The sequence below is a fragment of the Myxine glutinosa genome, chromosome 3 (assembly GCF_964187855.1).
Source record: "Myxine glutinosa chromosome 3, kmMyxGlut1.1, whole genome shotgun sequence".
Taxonomy (NCBI): Eukaryota; Metazoa; Chordata; class Myxini; order Myxiniformes; family Myxinidae; genus Myxine; species Myxine glutinosa.
The window spans coordinates 138,975,666-138,995,672 of record NC_136263.1 but is presented as its reverse complement, the minus strand read 5'-3'; the positions used below and the strand labels follow the sequence as shown (position 1 = coordinate 138,995,672).

The following is a 20,007-nucleotide window of genomic DNA, read 5'->3' as shown; positions in this document are numbered from 1 at the left end:
TAGCAGTTAGGGTGCCGGCTTGGGATCCTAGGATCCTGGGTTCGAATCCCGGTCGATCGCTGAATTAACACCAGGAGGGTTGACTCAGCCTGTCATCCTTCCTAGGTCGGCAAATCGAGTACCAGCTTGCTGGGATGAATGATCCCAGTGTGTACCCCGGTTTAGAATAGGTACACCGTATCCCTGCGCATCGTAAGAGGCGACTCAGGGTTGGCATCAGGAAGGGCATCCAGCCATAAAAACATTGCCTCAAACAGGGAACCATGATTGTCATTCGGCCCGCAAGGCCAACCCCTGCTCTGGCGGGGAAAATGGCCTTAAAACGATCATTCATTCATCTTCATATTCTTATTCTAAAATGATGTTTTTCTCCTCTAATACCGAGATATATCAAAATAAATTCTCTGACAGTTAAGGCCTACTTTCTTTTTTATTTATTAGTCCTATACCGGTGTACACCGGAGGGGACTATAGGTTTGCACTCCGTCCCTCCGTCTGTCCGTCTCGTCTGTCACACAAAGAACAGTTTTCCGGACTTTTTTTCTAAACTCTTAAAAGGCCACAGACACAGAAAATCATGTTTGGTTTAATTAATAGATATTGCTTCCCTTAACACTTAATCGTCCTTTTTTTTGAATAAATATCACTCGATTGGCCCCCGCCACCCAAAAAATGGCGATTTGATTGCTCATATGACTGGCTACGTCATCGAGGGAATTTTTGTTGCTGCTGGTAGTTTTTAGCTGGTAGTGGAGTCCCACCCCCAAAATCGTGATGTTCATTCATGATGTCACCTGTGTGATGAAATCGAGGGAAAGGTTTCTCAGCACGCAATGATAACTGCCTGACCAAGAATCTTCTGATAGTCAAAATCATTATTAAAAACTACCAGTAAGCAACAAAAATTCCCTCGATGACGTAGCCAGTCACATGAGCAATCAAATCGCCGTTTTTTGGGTGGCCGGGGCCAATCGAGTGATATTTATTCAAAAAAATGGACGATTAAGTGTTAAGTGAAGCAATATCTATTAATTAAACCAAACATGATTTTCTGTGTCTGTGGCCCTTTAATGCTAATGATTTCAAACTTGGTACATGGTTTCCTCATGATGAGTTACAGATAAAGTTCGAACTTCACGACGTTTCGATCATTTTTGACAAAGCGATGGCACTTTGACCTTTGGTAATTTTCCCAACAGTTTTCCAGACGACAGACTGCCGGTAGGGGACATGTATTGCAGCGCAATACTCAGAATGCTTGTTGTTTTGGGGAGAAGGGATGTTAAACAAAACGTATTATTCCAACTTGACCCACGGCGGGAGTATGCGCTCTACTGAGTGCCGTTCTAGTTCAAACTTGGTACACGTTTGTATAATGATGTAAAGATTGATTAGATTTTGGGGGCAAAGTTCAAAGGTCAAAGTCCTAATAGGTCCATAACTTGAGAACGGCTGAAGTGATATAATTCAAACTCGGTACAGGTTTGTATAATGATGTAAAGATTAACTGTTCAGATTTTGGGGGTCCCGAGGTCAAAGGTCAGGGGTCATGTCAGGTAAAAATGTGATAGCTTGAGAACAGATGAATGGATTTAAAGCAAACTTGATACAAGTATTATAACGATGTAATAATGTGGGCGGAGGCATATTGGTCGACGTCGTGACGTCGAAAGTGTCATTCTAGTCAATATTGTTTGACTGACAGGCAGGCAGACAGAGTAAAATAAATAGCACACATGTCCAAAGGAAGCGGTGCAGTTTGACAATATGTGTGCAATGCATGCAAGTTACAGGACTTCGAGATGCTGACAACCCTTTAAACCCCTTTAGAATTATTACCCTTCAGAATCACCCTTTAGACTTACCCATTAGAATTAAACACGGTGGATTCGAAAAGTTCTTCTTCATTTTTGATGGACGGATGTATGGATGGAAGGAAGGACAGCCAAATATTGAAGCAGCTTCACTGCTTTAAAAAAAAAAATCTCACCCTTCTTTGTGCATGTGCTTTCAGGATGAATTCAGAGCCAAAGTACTGCTAAAAAACCACCTTTAGAGGCCATTTTCCCCCGCAAAGCGGGGGTTGGCCTTTTTCGGGAACCGTGGTTGTTGTTGTTTTTTTCGGTCCCCTTTTTGAAGCAATGTTTTACGGCCGGATGCCCTTCCTGACGCCAACCCTTTTTGCCGCCTTTAACGACAAACAGGGAATTACCAGTGAACTGGTACTCAATTTGCCGACCTCGGAAGGATGACAGGCTGAGTCAACCCTCTTGGCGTTAATTCAGCGATTGACCGGGATTCAAACCCAGGATCCTAGGATCCTAAGCCGGCACCCTAGCCTCTAGCCCAACACCAACACCAGGGCAACAGTACTGCTAAACTACAAGTTCAAAATATTGTTTTGAACTTGTGTTCAAAATATTGTTTTGAACTTGTGTTCAAAATATTGTTTTGAACTTATGTTCAAAATATAACATTCATGTTCAAAATATAACATTCCATTGAAATCAAGCTGTTCCTCGATCATAAACTGCCATTTGTGGACACAGACAGACAGAAGTGAACCAATTGCTTAACCCCACTTTCCACTTTGCATCCACGGTGTAACTGCAGCATAGTTCTATATTTTTTCCATTAGGGTGGGACTAAAACGTGGTAAAAGGAAACACTATTGTGGCCCCATCAGATAATACAAAGTTCTTATCAACCTCAAGATAAACTATACTTGGGAATATGCAAACAATCCCCACCAAGCAATTTACCTTTCCATTTAATCACACAACAATCTTCAACATTTAAGCATTAAAATCCACAATCTTCCACACCGTTTCTTCGGTATTCCCAAACTGAAACTGCAAGAAAATTTTCTTCATGAAAGTTGAAAAATTCTATAAAAACCAATGTAAGACTTCAAATTATTTAAATATATAAAAAAGCACAACTGTTTGCTAATATTCTCAAATTACACCTTTCAACAGCACCACTCCGAAACGTTTGTATGTCAGAAACAATTGTGGTGTTCCTCTTACCAGGACATCCTCGATGTACTGCAGCACCTGTGTGAGCATCTCCTGGATGCTAGAAGCTGCCACACTAACCTGCTGCAACTCCGCAGTCATGCTCACCGTCCTCTTGGGATGGTTCCTGGTACGCTGGATAAGCTCAACTGTGGGTTGAGACAAGCACATCATACACATATCCCTTTGTTCAAAGAAAGGACTGGCTCGAAGGCAAAACCTAACATACCTACTGTGAAGAAAGTGATCTGCGCACAAAACAAATGACCTTTAGCACTTGGCTTTAACGGTAATTAATTGTAAACAGAGGTCCTTCTAAACTGACCTGAAAGTAGAAGTTGGGCATATAAACGAATAAATTACATTTATTATCAAGCATCACTTTGTTTGGGAAAGTCGGGGTAGGAGAGGCGCTAGCAGAGCTGTCATTTTTGATAATCTGGCTGTCCCAGAAACTCTGATGAAAGTCCCAGTCAGCCACCATAGCGAGCAAACAAAAACAAGCCTTTACCAGAATCCCAGATCAACACAATTGCATTGCTGTGTGTGTTGCACGCAATCCCCGAAAGCCACCGTAGCAGCACACCTTACGCCCCTGCTATAAAGCTACGGTCAAACAACAGAAATCTTTTATTCGTTCCTCGCACCCAGATGAGGTTTTTGGCAATTTAGCATTCTGCAGACCTGCTTAACTGTGGAAATCGCTGGATTTTAACATTCACATAGTCTCGACTATTATGGGGTTTTTTAACTCTCCTAAAATATCATCTTTTTATCTTTGCTTTTCTTAATTTTGTTACTTTTGCCAAGGTATTCTTTCTTTGGAAAGAACATCGAGATTTTGCTTCAAATAAAAAGCACCGTTTACAAGATGGATTGATCAATTGATTCGTTGATAAAAATCCAGTTGGCTTTGCGTACATAAATTCATATCATATTTACCTCATGATTTCTGCAGATTCAGTTACTCATCATGAGGCAAGGGAGAATCACAAGAGTTGAGAGCTGAGTTTTGCCACAATGAGCAAACTTAACCCATCAATGTTCAGAAAAATACCCGATATAGTAGTGAATTATTTTGAGACACAGCAATCATTGGTCAGCACATTCAATAGTAAGTTTTTATTGTTGAAAATTTTTTTGGGCCAGTGCAATGCCACATTTCATATATTCTGCAGAGCATAGTAGCAGCAGAAAAAAAATAACAAAAGTCACAAAACAAAATCTGCGCAGCACCACCAAGTAATTCTTATTATTTGTTTTCCTTAAAATAAAAATTAAAAGGATCATAAAGGGCCATAATTTTATTGTACACTAGCATGGATCAGCTCGCTACGCTCGACTCATGCATCACTACAGAGTCACTGGGTTGTTTTAACAGAGTACAATGCCTGTACATGACTTGCTGTGTTGTCATTATTTACACCAATCATAATACAAATATTTATTTTGTACAAATTCACATGCAATATCATTTACTTGGAATTTATTTGTAATCTAAAAAGGTCCAAGTGTGGTCTAAAGCCCTAAATGGTCAGGTGTTCAATCTGTCTAATCTGTCTGAAGGGTGTAAGGGGTCTAAATTGTATTACTGTAAGGGATCTAAAGGGACTTAAGTGGTGTAAAGGTCTCAAGATTCTCAGGGTCTAAAAAGTTTGAAAGGTCGAACGGGTGAAGTAATCAAAAGGTGTCTAAAGTATTGAAAGGGTCTTAAAGGTAAAAGGGGTCTTGAGGGTCTTTGAAGTCCTCTGGGTCTTTGGGATCTTGGTGGTCTTGAAGGTACATTCAAACAGTACATAACTAACATATAGTCACACAACTTCATGGACGGACGGATGGAAGGAAGGAAGGCTTCACCGACCTGTCTTGGTTATATGTATGTATGTATGTATGTATGTATGTATATGTATGTATGTATTGTTGCGGTTTTGAGTCTGTCAAGTGAGTTTAATAAAGGTTAAAGCCTGTCCCCCATAGTTAGTCACACAAGCAACATGTAGCCTCGCAATAGTATAGTTATGTCTTAGTATTTGTGAGCTTAGTTCCTTTCCAGTGTTAATCCTGCGTTGAGTAGGAGCCAGGAAAATAGGCCCTACTGCCACCGATCATCCTACGTCCGTATCCTCAATCCCTTTTGCGTTAACGTTGGTTCATATTGGGCAAGTTAACACGAGGCAGGCAGAGGAGGATCGGGGCGGAGTCGAGGCGGAGCGGCAGAAGCAATGACGGTAAGCACGAGCCACCAATCAGAGCACGAGGGTGGTGGCGGCGACGTGGCGTCAGAGGGTGTGCTGAGAAGAGTCGGGTGAGTTCCAGAAGGTTCGGGGGGCATAGCTATAAGAACCGCTGCACAACAGCCCTCGGCAGGACTCTAAAAGGACGAGAGAGAGAGAGAGATAAAAGGACGAGAGAGAGATAAAAGGACGAGAGAGAGATAAAAGGACGAGAGAGAGAGAGAGATAAAAGGACGAGAGAGAGAGAGAGATAAAAGGACGAGAGAGAGAGAGATAAAAGGACGAGAGAGAGAGAGATAAAAGGACGAGAGAGAGAGAGAGATAAAAGGACGAGAGAGAGAGAGATAAAAGGACGAGAGAGAGAGAGAGATAAAAGGACGAGAGAGAGAGAGATAAAAGGACGAGAGAGAGAGAGAGAGAGAGAGATAAAAGGACGAGAGAGAGAGAGAGATAAACGGACGAGAGAGAGAGAGATAAAAGGACGAGAGAGAGAGAGATAAAAGGACGAGAGAGAGAGAGATAAAAGGATGAGAGAGAGAGAGATAAAAGGACGAGAGAGAGATAGAGATAGAGATAGAGATAGAGATAGAGATAGAGAGAGAGAGAGAGAGATAAAGAACTCACGTTGTGATGAACTTGACGAACTTGCACGAGAACGCGTGCGCTAACCAGCTCGGAGTGTATTGAAGAAGAGGAGTTGGCCGCTACATATACGCGGGCGCAGTCAGACGCGCTTATGAACGTGTATAGCGCATTTGAGACACGCGAGTGAACAAGGCTGCGTAACCGCCAGCCACGCTAAAGTCCACACTCTAACGTTCCGCCCCATCATCTGCTTGTTCGAGAGATGCGCTACGAGTCCCTGCCTTCGCCTGCCACCATCTTCGCAGGGCGTGCCGGGGACCGTGGAGAGCCGGACGGGAACCATCTATCTACGCGTTGGGGAACACCTGCCCATCTGCAATACCCTGTGTGAGTGTGAGACGGGCCCGTTGTCCCGGGGATAAGTTAAGACTGCTTAAGGATTGCTCTGTGTCTCTTCGTCCTTGAACTGTATGTACGTGTGGGAATAATTAAACCCTTGTTCTTTCTTTCTGATTCGATCGTTCCTGTGGTTTCCTCATTGACTAAGCGTGGCACGAATAGGATCGCTCCAATCGGGTTCCAACATCTAAGACTGGCCGGACCACGTGTACGCAATCCGCTCGGCATACTCAAACCACACGTGGTTCGTGCGAGGCTTGTTTCCTCGCTCCCAGGGCAGCGCGGGGACTTAGGTACGAGCGAAAAGTAGTCCCGAAACCCTATGTCACGTGTGTCCGGGAGGGACGTAATATGTCTCGGTTCTGCCAGGCCCAGTAAAGACAAGGGGATTAATTCCCCCTTGATAAGGGGACGAAGGACGGCGTAGAGAACCATAACAGTATGTATGTATGTATATGTAATGTATGTATGTATATGTAATGTATGTATATGTAATGTATGTATGTGTATTATATATATATATATATATATATATATATATATATATATATATATATATATATATATATATATATATATATATATATGTTATGAATTTGGTAATGCAACATCTAGAGCTAGGTAGATCTGAATAGGTAGGTATTCGGCTGTCGTGACAGGGACTCTACATGTAATAAGTTATTGATGTTCAGGCGGTTGTCGGGGTAAGATGTATGAGTGTGGATCTACCTGGAGATTCGAGTGTTAAATAGTGAGGGATTAAAGGTAACGCCCCTGTGAGTCTCACCTAGTAGTCAAACCTTTGTCCATTATGGCACTGCAAACCACATAAACATTAGTTAGGTCCTTAGCGCAACATTAAATAATCCCCTTTCCCTGACAAGGACTTCGTATTAAATTGACAGGAAACCAGGTCAAAAACACCACCACAATTGGCCGCCACCGTGTACACCTCCAAAGGCCTACAAACCTGGCCGGCACGTGTTATGCCAGGACCGCGGGGTCACGGACGGGAGATGTCAGGAGTCGCGGGAGGCTTTGATTGGCTGAGGAGTGCGCCAATGTGACGTCATCGGCCACCAATATAGGCGACGGTCGGACGCCATTTCGTGGCAGACGCAGGCAGGCACCAGAGAGTTGAGCGGTGGTGGAGAGTTGGAGAGGACACGCCATTCCAGTCGCAGTTCGAGTGCAGTTCGGGTTGTAGGGAGTCGCAGGAGACACACGAGAGCACACCCAGTTGGCACTGAGCAGTTCGTTGGCACTTGGCTGCCAGCACTCCCGCGTCGAGTCGAGTGGAGTTGAAAGGAGTCCTTCCTGTCCCTGGTCAAGTGGAGCCGCTGGCCTGCATCGGACGCGTGGTGCTTGGAGCGAGGGGCCTCGTGGTGTGCGATCGGGCCGGAAGGAGCGGTGCTGGACACCAACAATACAAGACGACAAAGACAGATAAGCCCGATCTCCGCGTATATTTTGAACGACGGGACGTGTTATTTTCGTGATTAATCTCCCTCGTTTGTGTTTGCTGTCAGTCGTGTGGGGACGTCCCGATTTAGGTTTATTAGAGTTATTAGATTTACCGGCGGGCTTTTTCACTGGCTTTACTTTTCCTAATAAACCCTTATATTACTTTTTGTACATAATATCTGAACGCAGTTTTCCTGGGTGTTTGATTTTAATAGATAAGGTTGCGGAGCCTTCGCTGTGTCCCGCCATTCCGCGCGTTGGTGTTGAACTTGAGTCCGCCATTGAGTGTTCGCCTCGGGAGTTAAAGTCTCGCAAATCGGTCATCCGTAACTGTGGTGTTAATCACGGTTACGCGACAAGTGGTGTCAGGAGTGGGATTTGAACCCGTCGGACAAATTTTTTTGTCCGCGGCGAGACATCGACACGGTCGGACAAATTTTTTTGTCCGCGGGGCAACATCGACACGGTCGGGCGTACATTGCGCTCGACGTTCGAACGCAAAATTTTTATAGTTGAGGCGGAGAAATTTGATAATCAATTGGGCAAACGGAGCGCGATATCGCGTCTTCGTCAAATTTAAATTGTGTTTCAGGAATTATTAAAATAAATACGCGCGCGGGGAACGACCTTCCGAAAAGCGGATGTCGGAGGTCGACGAAATGGAAGTACGCAGCGAGGCCTCCGTCAGCGTTGGGAGTGAGCCGGAAATGGGGGAATTTGATGCGGAGGTGAGCCTTGGAGCTTCCCTCGTCCCGAGCACCAACTTATGCCCCTCCCCTACCGGGGAGTCGGGAACAAATGGGACGGCCCCTAGAGACTACCAGGCTTTAATGAAATTTTTAAAGGAATTAGTGGGAGAAACGAAAAGTGGATTGGAGGATAAACTTGATGGGCTGGCAAACAAAATGAAGGAAATGAGTGATCGATGGAGTATTAAAATTGATGGGCTGGCAAACAAAATGGGGGATGATGGGGAGACCGCAGGTGCACAGGTGGATGGGGAATGTGTACAGGTAGATGGGGAATGCCTGCAGGTAAACGTGGAGTGTCCACAGGTGAGCGGGGAAGGAAATTTGGAATGTGAGAGTTGTAATGGGGAATGTTTCCCACATTCTGGCCTGGTTGTTTATCGGGACCGTGTGGATGTCACAACACCCCAACCGGGGGATGAATTTGGAATTGTGCAGCACCAGGGCGGTGGTGCGGAGCAAGAGGGGGTAGAGTTTTTGGGGGTCCATGCGATAGAGCCGGACCGGGTATTTATTGGGGATATTGATCAAAGCCTGGCGGGGCCAGGAATGATTTGTAATGATGAGGATGATTTGATCCAGCGGCTGGAGACCTGTGACAGTCCCATGGAGGTAGAGCTTGTTCAGGCCCAAAGGAGTCTGGGGGAAGAGGTGAGTTGGTCCAAGGAGGTGGTTGGAATGACCGAGGGGACGCTCACTGTACACTGCTATTTGGAAACAGAGGCTCCAAAATTGGACAACCAGTTGGGGGAGTGTGTTGGCTCCGGGCTGGATTTGGATCTTGGAGGATCGGGAGATAGAGCTTCTGGAGATTTGGTCCCTGTAGGGAATTTGGATCAACTGCAGGGAGGGGCAGAACAACCGGTGGTAGAGGTTGTTCCCTGCAGCTGCGGGTTGGCAATGGGAATGAAAATTTGTAAAATAAAATGTAAAATAAAATTACAATGGGAAATTGATTTGGAGCAGCCATGGTGGGGATTGGTCCCCGGGCTGCGGGATTTGGACATGGAGAGGTCATGGGTGATGGCCTCGGGCAAAAGTTGCCCCTTTCAAAATTTGGGTATGCCGGCCAGCTGGGGGGCTGTGATGGCGAGATTTGGACGTGGGGTCCAGCCTTGGGTGTCGAGGTACGACCTGGGTCCCACGGGGGGTCTGGTGGAGTGTGGCGTCCCTTGTCCGTCGGGGCGCCGTCCGAGCTGGTGGCTCGGGCCGGCAGGGTCACCGGACCCTGGTGGGGGTTAAGACCTCCAGGGAGGTCCGAGGTGGTTTCTCAAGCCTGGGATGGCAAATATTGAGGACCACTAGGGGGAGGTGTTGTGGGTCGCGCTTTGGTGGTGGCACTGTGGACGGCCAACTTGGGACTGATGTGGTGACCACCCGGGCATGCGGCCTGGCACTCTCCTCCAGGGACTCTGGGACAACCAGCATGTGGTGACCTGGCATGGTGGTTGGTCTATGGACGCGGGTCAAACCGAATGGACAGGGATGGAGATAGCCTGCCGGACAACCATTGGGGCATCTGTGGAACGTGATGGTGTGAGTGACCTTCCACAGATGCTCCGTTGTGATTTATGGACTCTCGGGTTGGGAAGAGAGCCATGGGGATGTGAATCGGGAGATGTGTAACGAGCCGAGCATATGGGCCATGCTCGGCTGGCATGTGTATGGCAAAGCATCCTTCTTTGGTGAGGTTAGTAAAAGGTGACAAATGTTTGGCATGGGTAATCTGTGGGTTAGATGCAAATTTAAGGGTGGATTGTGAAATGCCATGGTGGACACTGTATAGTGACGCCATTATTGATCCAGGTGTGTAGACCAAAGTGTTGGAGGCTGTGATGAAATTAATAGGGTAGCAAGACCCAGCTTTCAACTGGTTGCGGGGGCAACTGTGCTGATATTTGGGACGCGGGATGATGGGGATGTAGTTGTGTAGCCTGAGGGTCAACGTGGTGCTGTGCGTGTCCGAGGTGTGTGGACCATGTCTTCTGGGTGGGTCTCCTGGTGGAGCATGGCTGTTGACTGGACCTTGGTGTGGTCAAGTGTGGGTGAGCACTGGGGGGGGCTGCAGTTTTGTAGTCGGACTGGGGGATGATGGGGAGGTGCAGGGGACGTGGCTGTAGGGATGCCACGCACTGCGACCGTGCCCCCCAGGGCCGAGGTTGTGTGTGCGGTAGTGTGTGTTGTGGCAGCAAGTGCTCACCACATTGGCCAGCTGGGGCTGCTGCAGCTGTGTTCCTCGCAGGGGGGCCGAAGGATGGATGGTGGGTCGCACCCTTATGGACACTCATGGGCCATGTTGGCGTTTTGACTGCTCACCTTGTCCCGGTGACCCTTGCACGGTAGAGGTGCAGAGCTGACGTGGCTGTAGGTAGTTGTGTAGCGATGATCACCGTTGGATGCGGATCCACATACCTGCCAGTGTAGTGGGGACAAAAGAGAAATTTGGAAGTATTTGGTAGGCCCAATGTGAAATTTTGGGATTGTGAAGGGTGGATGACGCTCTTGGACCTGACCAACCTGCAACTACCTGCACTTGAGGTGAGTGTTTTGAGGAGTACTGTCCCAGGCTTCAGGACTTGCTTTGGAAATTGGGGACATGTAAATTGGAGTTGGGAGGCGGGTGTGAGTGATGACATGGCCGGTGAGGGGATGGAATGGGAGCCACACAGTGTCTTGTGGGTGGCGTATGTTTTTGTGTTGTGGTTAGGTGTTTTGATGTGGTCGTGAGAGTGGAACCTGGAGAGTGAGTGATGATTATTGGAGATAATGAGGGGTGATAATTGTGCTTTTGGAAATGTGCTTTTGGGAAGATGTGATGGTTTAAATGTGAACTGGGGGAATTTCACATGTAGCAGGCCATGGCAAGCCTTGTAACACCTTTTACACCATCTATGGAATTGTACTGAATTGTGCTGAGTTGTGTGGAGAATTGAATGGCAGCGGGGGAGGAAGTGTGTTTGGGGACCATGGGTGGGGAAGGTGTGTGTGTCCGCAGGTACAGAGCAAGCTCTGAGGAGCGATGCCTGCGGGCCCCCCTCTGCGGCAATTACCCCTGGCAGCCGGTGGTAACTGGAAATTGGAGCTCGTCGGTGGAGGGTCTGGTTGGGCGCCGCGGGGTGAGGAAGTCCCCCGGTGACCCGTGTTGCTGCGCGAAAGCAGGAGGCAAAGGAGCCTGGTGTGTGTGGAGACCCTCACCGGCGAGGTAACGGCGGAAAGGGGCTGTTGGGCTGTCACGGGGCCAAGAGGTAAAGGGGGGGGGGGGGCAATGAATTTGTAAGTCGGTTGACTTGTTTTTGGGACTGCGGGCACCACAGCCTGATGCGCCCCCACCATCTTTTTGTGCGGTACCTCCCCGCTGCCTAGTTGAGGAATGCACACACACGTGAATGACATCAATGCCATGGTCCTGCAGGGGGTGTATTGGGAATAAGTGCTTTGTTGATTTTTGCAATGCCTTGATGACCTATGGAATGAGAATGAGTGGTTAAGGGGTCTGTGTTGCATGAATGTGGGCGAAATCCACCGAGCCGTGTCACTCACCTGTAACATCTGGACGGGGCCCGTGGAAATTTAGGGGGATGCATTGGGGATGGCCCCGCAGGTAAGGTTGAGTCTTGTGGCATCCACCGGGGGACGCGGTCTGTAGACCGGGGTATGTACAAAGGTTAGAGTTTTGAGTTTTGGAAAGATGGTTAAGTTTTGTGGTTAAGTTAGTGTTGTGTGTTGTTGTTTCCTCCCTCCACAGGAACAACGAAGAAGATGTACATACTTGCATGATGGTTAAGGGGTTCAGCATGTTAAGGAAGTGTAGGTAGGTAGTCCGACTCACTTCCCACAGCCCTTCCTGATTTATTTCATAGGTTAATTAAGTGTGTGACAGTAAGTGTTAAGGCTGGAATGGTAGCCCTGCGGTGAACCTTGCAGGAGCTACGGTTCCAGGGGGGGGGGCTGTGTTATGAATTTGGTAATGCAACATCTAGAGCTAGGTAGATCTGAATAGGTAGGTATTCGGCTGTCGTGACAGGGACTCTACATGTAATAAGTTATTGATGTTCAGGCGGTTGTCGGGGTAAGATGTATGAGTGTGGATCTACCTGGAGATTCGAGTGTTAAATAGTGAGGGATTAAAGGTAACGCCCCTGTGAGTCTCACCTAGTAGTCAAACCTTTGTCCATTATGGCACTGCAAACCACATAAACATTAGTTAGGTCCTTAGCGCAACATTAAATAATCCCCTTTCCCTGACAAGGACTTCGTATTAAATTGACAGGAAACCAGGTCAAAAACACCACCACAATTGGCCGCCACCGTGTACACCTCCAAAGGCCTACAAACCTGGCCGGCACGTGTTATGCCAGGACCGCGGGGTCACGGACGGGAGATGTCAGGAGTCGCGGGAGGCTTTGATTGGCTGAGGAGTGCGCCAATGTGACGTCATCGGCCACCAATATAGGCGACGGTCGGACGCCATTTCGTGGCAGACGCAGGCAGGCACCAGAGAGTTGAGCGGTGGTGGAGAGTTGGAGAGGACACGCCATTCCAGTCGCAGTTCGAGTGCAGTTCGGGTTGTAGGGAGTCGCAGGAGACACACGAGAGCACACCCAGTTGGCACTGAGCAGTTCGTTGGCACTTGGCTGCCAGCACTCCCGCGTCGAGTCGAGTGGAGTTGAAAGGAGTCCTTCCTGTCCCTGGTCAAGTGGAGCCGCTGGCCTGCGTCGGACGCGTGGTGCTTGGAGCGAGGGGCCTCGTGGTGTGCGATCGGGCCGGAAGGAGCGGTGCTGGACACCAACAATACAAGACGACAAAGACAGATAAGCCCGATCTCCGCGTATATTTTGAACGACGGGACGTGTTATTTTCGTGATTAATCTCCCTCGTTTGTGTTTGCTGTCAGTCGTGTGGGGACGTCCCGATTTAGGTTTATTAGAGTTATTAGATTTACCGGCGGGCTTTTTCACTGGCTTTACTTTTCCTAATAAACCCTTATATTACTTTTTGTACATAATATCTGAACGCAGTTTTCCTGGGTGTTTGATTTTAATAGATAAGGTTGCGGAGCCTTCGCTGTGTCCCGCCATTCCGCGCGTTGGTGTTGAACTTGAGTCCGCCATTGAGTGTTCGCCTCGGGAGTTAAAGTCTCGCAAATCGGTCATCCGTAACTGTGGTGTTAATCACGGTTACGCGACAGTATGTATGTATATGTAATGTATGTATATGTAATGTATGTATGTGTATTATATATATATATATATATATATATATATATATATATATATATATATATATATATATATATATATACATATAAATAAATATATATATATATAGTCGTGGTCGTGTATATAGTCGTGGCCAAAATGATTGGCACCCTTGCACCTTTTTCAAATAACTCACAATTTTCCCTAAAAATAAGTTTAAATTGACAAAGTATTTGGTCTCCACAATTCATTATTTCACTTAGTATAACACAACTTTTGTTTTTTATTCAGAACTTAATATATTCTTTTAAATCAGAAAATAGAAAGAAATGGCCTTGACAAAATTATTGACACCCAAGACTTAATATTTGGTAGCACAGCCTTTGGACAAAATAACTGCAGTCAAGTGCTTCCTATAGCCATGAATGAGCTTCCGACACCTCTCTACTGGCAGTTTGGCCCATTCTTCTTGTGCAAACTGCTCCAGTTCTCCCAGATTTGAAGGGTGCCTTCTCCCAACTACCGTTTTCAGATCTCCCCGCAGGTGTTCAATGGGATTTAGATCTGGACTCATTGCTGGCCACTTCAGAACAGTCCAGCGTTTTGTCTTGAACAATTCCTAGGTGCTTTCTGAAGTGTGTTTTGGGTCATTGTCCTGGTACAAGACCCAAGACCCATGAGCTTCGACAGAGACCCAGCTTTCTTACACTGAGTTGAACATTGTGCTCCAAAATGCCTTGGTAATCTCCTGATTTCATGATGCCATGCACACATTCAAGGCACCCAGTGCCAGAGGCAGCACAGCAACCCTAAAACGTCACTAAACCTCCTCCATGTTTGACTGTAGGGAAGGTGTTATTTTCTTTGAAGGCTTCATTTTGTTTTCTGTAAACATAGAGATGATGTGCTTTACCAAAAAGCTCTGATTTGGTCTCACCTGTCCACAGGACATTCTCCCAGAAGGATTTTGCCTTGTTCAGGTATGTGTTGGCAAAGTCCAGTCGGGCTTTCTTATGTCTCTCTCTCAGCAGTGGCTCCTACCAGAGAACCCCTTTCATCGAGTTGACGACGGATGGTGCGAGTTGAAACTGTAGTACATTCTCTGAAGGTCAGCTTGAATATGTTTGGCAGTTAATTGAGGTGCTTTCTGCAACATTAGACCAATCCTACGCTGCAATCTTCAATCAAGCTTTCTCTTGCGGCCACGTCCAGGGAGGTTGGCTACAGTGCCATGGGCCTTAAACTTCCTGACAACATTGGGTACAGTAGACACAGGAACATCAAGGTCTATGGAGATGGACTTGTAGCCTTGAGATTGTCCATGCTTGGCTATAATCTTGTGTCGGACCTCCTCAGACAATTCTCTGGTTTTCTTTCTCTTCTCCATGCTCATTGCATTGCACACAGTGACACAAAACAGCAGAATGACTCCTTTTCTTCCTTCAAACTGGTTGAATAAGTGATTTTTTATTGTGGGCACCTGCAACTCACCACAGGTGAGCTCAATTCCAAAGTAAAGGAGAATCACCTGCTTGAAATCCAATTATTTCTAATAACTTCTAAAAGATGCCAATAATATTTTCCAGGCCATTTTAGAATGTCTGTGTGGAATAAGCTAAGATTTAGTAATTTCTTCAGCTTTTTTGTTTTGTTCCACTGCAAACCAAAGAAATACATATGTGGATACCAAAATATTTTTTAATTTCAACAATTTTCTGGAAGAAATGGTACATTATTTGAAAAAAGTGCAACAGTGCCATTATTTTTGGCCACTACTGTATTTGTGCACCCATTTAAAAATTCCCCTTTTTAAGGCCATTTTCCCTGCTAGAGCGGGGGTTAGTCTGGCGGGCCCCATGACAATCATCATGGGGGTTCCCTTTTTTAGGCAATGTTTTTATGACCGGATGCCCTTCCTGACGCCAACCCTTTAGTCGCCTCTTACGACACGCAGGGATATGGTGTACCTATTCTAAACCGGGGCACACACCGGCACATTCATCCCAGCAAGCTGGTATTCAATTTGCCGACCTTGGAAGGATGACAGGCTGAGTCAACCTCCTCTGTCGTAAATTCAACAATCGACCGGGGTTCAAACTCAGGATCCTCGAATCCTAAGCCAGCACCCTAACCGCTAAGCCAACACCAGTGATTGTGCACCCATTAGCTCAAATATATATTATATGTACACAGCATGATTGCCATGTATTCTATGGTACAGGTGTGGTAGATGCAATGCTACATATTACATAGGTTGCCCACAAAGTCATGGGTTATGCTTCTTTTTCAAAATATTGAATCAAATAACATGTCTGTGAGACAAGGATCTGAGGCAAACTCGAGAAAACAAATAAACAGACAGGCATGCCTATACACACACGCACACCCACACCCACACACGCAATTCAACAAAACATGATTCAATTTTTCTGCCTGAAGTTCATATTCAAAGCCCAAAAAATAATGTTTGTCACTGGAGAATGATCTCCCCGATGTACACTTCAGCGGAAAATATTAATCTAAGAAATATGTAATATCACTGAAGTTTCTCATGTAATGTCAGGATGCACAACTTTAACTTCCAAACTAAACTTTGAAGCAAAAAAGAAAGGTTCAACAGAATAGCGAGAAGAAACTTCAGTGGAGGTAGAATTAAAGGATGATAAGACAAAAGGACAGCAAAGAAAAAGATAATTTGCACATACACTCTTAGCACACATTTTACTTGTAAGCGCTCACCTCCGGTCCTCTCTGCATCTTTGTATTCATACTTCAAGTTCAAAGGTGTAAATATTATTCCCATTGTTTTGCCAGGAATTCCCATTGAAGCACTGAAAGCAGGTAAGCAAGTGGAAAATGAATAAGTGTAAGAAATGGCTATATCAACTAAGAGAGAAAAAAAACAATCCACGTTAAAGCATGTGTGCAGTATTACAGCTCAGGTAAAAAATACTAATAATAAACAATACAATTAGACCCCAGTTTACAAAGGATGCATTCCTGAAAGATGCGACGAATATCAAAATGACGAAAATCAAAGTAATTTTTCTCAAAAAAATTAATGGAATAAGTGGGGAGTGCGTTCCTAACGTCTCCACTTCACGTGCTATATTCCACGGTGTCTTTTGTGAAGAGTAGGGGAGTTATAGCCGGCACCCTGCCCAACTTACAAATTCCTGCCATGACTTCCTGCGTCCGAGTAGTGACAAATACATGATTGTAACCCTAGCCAGAAACTGCTTCCAGCAGTACCCTGCATGAATGACTGAATTTACATGAATGAATGAATTCATTTACATGAATGACTGAATGAATGCTTGAATGAATGTCCATTTTCCATTGAAGTATTATAATTAAGAAAATAAAAACAAAGCAAACTCTCCAGATCTAACTGAGAATGCGTGCAAGGCATTACCTCACATAGGCCTTGATAGACATGCGCCCACCACGCAACATTGTGTCCACGGTCAGGTGGACAGGATCCGGTGTTTCACGGCTGTAATACTCATGAATGAGCACAGAGTGCTCCGTTATATCATGTCCCGTTGCATACCTGGGCAGGGTACAATGAAAAACAAAACTCTCCTTCAACAAGCCATCGTCAAACCATCTTTGACAAAGCAATAGTCATTTCACACTCCAAATTTAATTGTGCAGTTTAAAGTCCGACAAGCTAGTGAAAAAAGGAAAACATTTCCAAAAAGTGTGTATTCGGCAAAATTGACAAACAGATATTGTGCAATGTCGACGTGAATGTAGAACCTTGCCATAATAATTGTACATAATGTGCTGTTTGTCTCGTATGGGATATAGCAGAACATGCTTGAAGATGACAAGGCAGCCACAGCACACAAAAATTAAGCACAGATCCCAATGGCGAAGAAGTCTCGCAACAAGCATGATGCACAATACAATGTCTGCCAGAAACCCTCTTCTGGTGAAACTTCCAAAATCAAGACTCTCTGCTCACCTTCACTCTTTCATTCCTCTTTTTTCCCCACCTCTGGAACAAACTCCCTCACTCTCTTCAATCTCACTCCTCCCTCCAGGTCTTCAAAACAGCTGTTCACCACCATCTCTTATCTTCCCCCATCCAAAACCTTGGTCTTTTCTACCCCCGTTATTACACCCCAAATCCACCTTTTTTAAATTCTGACTTCTTTCCTGAAAGTCCTAGTCGTGTCCAGCTTGCTTGTCCAGTGTACTCCGTCCCAGCCCGCTACCGTCCACAGATCTCCCAATGTCCCTGTTCTCTACTGTTGTTGCGCTTCCTTCTCTCTCCCACTCTTTTCTCCCACTCCCTTTATTATATGTTCTATTTGTTAGCTCTTACACAAGCCGAGACTTGGTATACAAAATAATTTTAAATGATATTTTTGTACACCGCACCTTTCCTATGCCATCTCCAGGCATTGCAAATCGTCATTTCCGGGCACCGAAGGGGGCTCGGCAGTGACGCACGCTGAAAGGGAGTACTCAGTTTTCACTCTGGTTGTTTGTTTGTTTTCTTGCTTTCTTGTTGTACACCGCTCCTTTCCTATGCCATCTCCAGGCATTGCAAATCGTCATTGCTGGGCACCGAAGGGGGCTCGGCAGTGACGCACGCTGAAAGACAGTACTCAGTTTTCACTCTGGTTGTTTGTTGTACACCGCTCCTTTCCTATGCCATCTCCAGGCATTGCAAATCGCCATTGCTGGGCACCGAAGGGGGCTCGGCAGTGACGCACGCTGAAAGAGAGTACTCAGTTTTCACTCTGGTTGTTTGTTTTCTTGCTTTCTTTCTTGTTTGTTTGTTTGTTTGTTTCTTGGTTGTCCGGACGATATCTCAGCCATCCTCCTTTGAGCTAGGAAGCTGAAATTTCGGCACAATAGTGAGCAAGTCCTTTGTCAAAAACGGTATTTTTTGTTTTTTGATTAATCAATAAATTGAGGAGTTATTTAATTATTAGCGATTAATTAAGTACTTATTTAATTAATCAAATTTCCTTTCTCTTCTGACCATTAACTCAGGCACCTTTTGAGTTAGGAAGCTGATATTTGGACATGCCAATGACCAGGTGATTTGCCTGCAAAGGCTATTTTTGATTTATTAATTAATAAATTAATCGATTAATTATTTAATTATTCGATTGATGCCAAAAAAAATTTTTTTTTTTAAAGTTACAGATTCTCATGAAATAGTGGTAGTTTATGTGTTCTCTGACCAAATTGATTAATAATTTAATTTTTTAATGATTATTATTTATTTATTTTCATTATTAATCATTTATTTATTTTCTTTCTCATTTGGACGAGGTGTGTTGAGGGCGGCAGGGGGTTGGGGTGTGGGGAGGGTGACGGAGATCTGTGGTCTGGTGGTGAGGGAAGGCCGCATTCCAGTGGATTGGGAACTGAGTACCCTCGTCCCTCTATACAAGGGGAAAGGTGACCTTCTGGGGTGTGGCTCGTGCCGAGCGATGGGGTTGTTGGGGCATGGAGTGAAGGTGTTGGAGGGGGTGTTGGAGAGGAGGATGGGGAAGAGGGTGAAGATCGACGAGGTGCGGTTTGGATTTGTGCTGGGGGGAGGAGCGACAGATGCGCTTTTCATTGTGGGGCGGTTGCGGGGGAGGTGCATGGAGAGGAGGAAGAAGTTGTTTTTTGGGTTTGTTGATCTGGAGAGGGCATTCGATGGGGTTCCACGCAGGGTATTGACATGGGCGTTGAGGGGGTTGGGGGTGGAGGGGTGGTTGGTCGGAGTGGTGGTGGCGGTGTGCAAGGGAGCGCGCGCAGCTGTGGGGACGAGGGGCGGGAACGGTGGTGGGTTTGGGGTGGGGGTGGGGGTGCATCGGGGGTCGGTGCTGGGTCCACTGCTGTTTGTGGCTGTGATGGAGGTGCTGGCTCGGAACGTGGGGGAGGGTTTGCCGTGGGAGTTGTTGTGTGCAGATGGTCTGGTGTTGATTGCGGAGGGTGTGGATGGACTGAGGGAGGGGATGAACGGGTGGGGGGAATGTATGGAGACAGGGGGTCTGGGGGTGAATGTCGGAGGGACGGGGGTGATGGCAAGTGGTGGAGCGTGTGGTGGGGTGGAGGGAGCTGGGGGGTGGCCGCGTGCTGTGTGCGGGAGGGGTGTCGGAGTGAACTCCATTCAGTGTACGGTGTGCGCTGGGTGGGTTCATCGAGGATGTGGTGGTCTGAGAGGGTCATTTGCCAGTGTGGCAGCTACATTCAAATGTGGGGTGTGCGCAGGGGGAGCTGCAGATGGAGGAGGTGTTGAGTTGGATCTTGGAGACGGCGTGGGGCTGGAGGGTGTGAAGACATTTTGCTACCTCGGAGACATGCTGGGTGGAGAGGGTGGATCAGACTCGGCGGCGGTTGCAGGAGT

General features: G+C 46.3%; 1 protein-coding gene across 1 annotated transcript in view; it reads right to left on the bottom strand.

Annotated features, from left to right (window-relative positions):
• The window catches only part of EIF3F (eukaryotic translation initiation factor 3 subunit F), a 58,206-nt gene that overhangs the window by 11,807 nt on the left and 26,392 nt on the right, over positions 1–20,007 (bottom strand). Inside the window, exons 4-6 of the mRNA XM_068110033.2 lie at positions 17,062–17,199; positions 16,386–16,477; positions 3,030–3,166 (exon numbers count right to left, since the gene is read on the bottom strand). Coding sequence (XP_067966134.1) covers positions 3,030–3,166; positions 16,386–16,477; positions 17,062–17,199 — 367 coding nt within the window. The remainder of the gene's footprint in view (positions 1–3,029; positions 3,167–16,385; positions 16,478–17,061; positions 17,200–20,007) is intronic.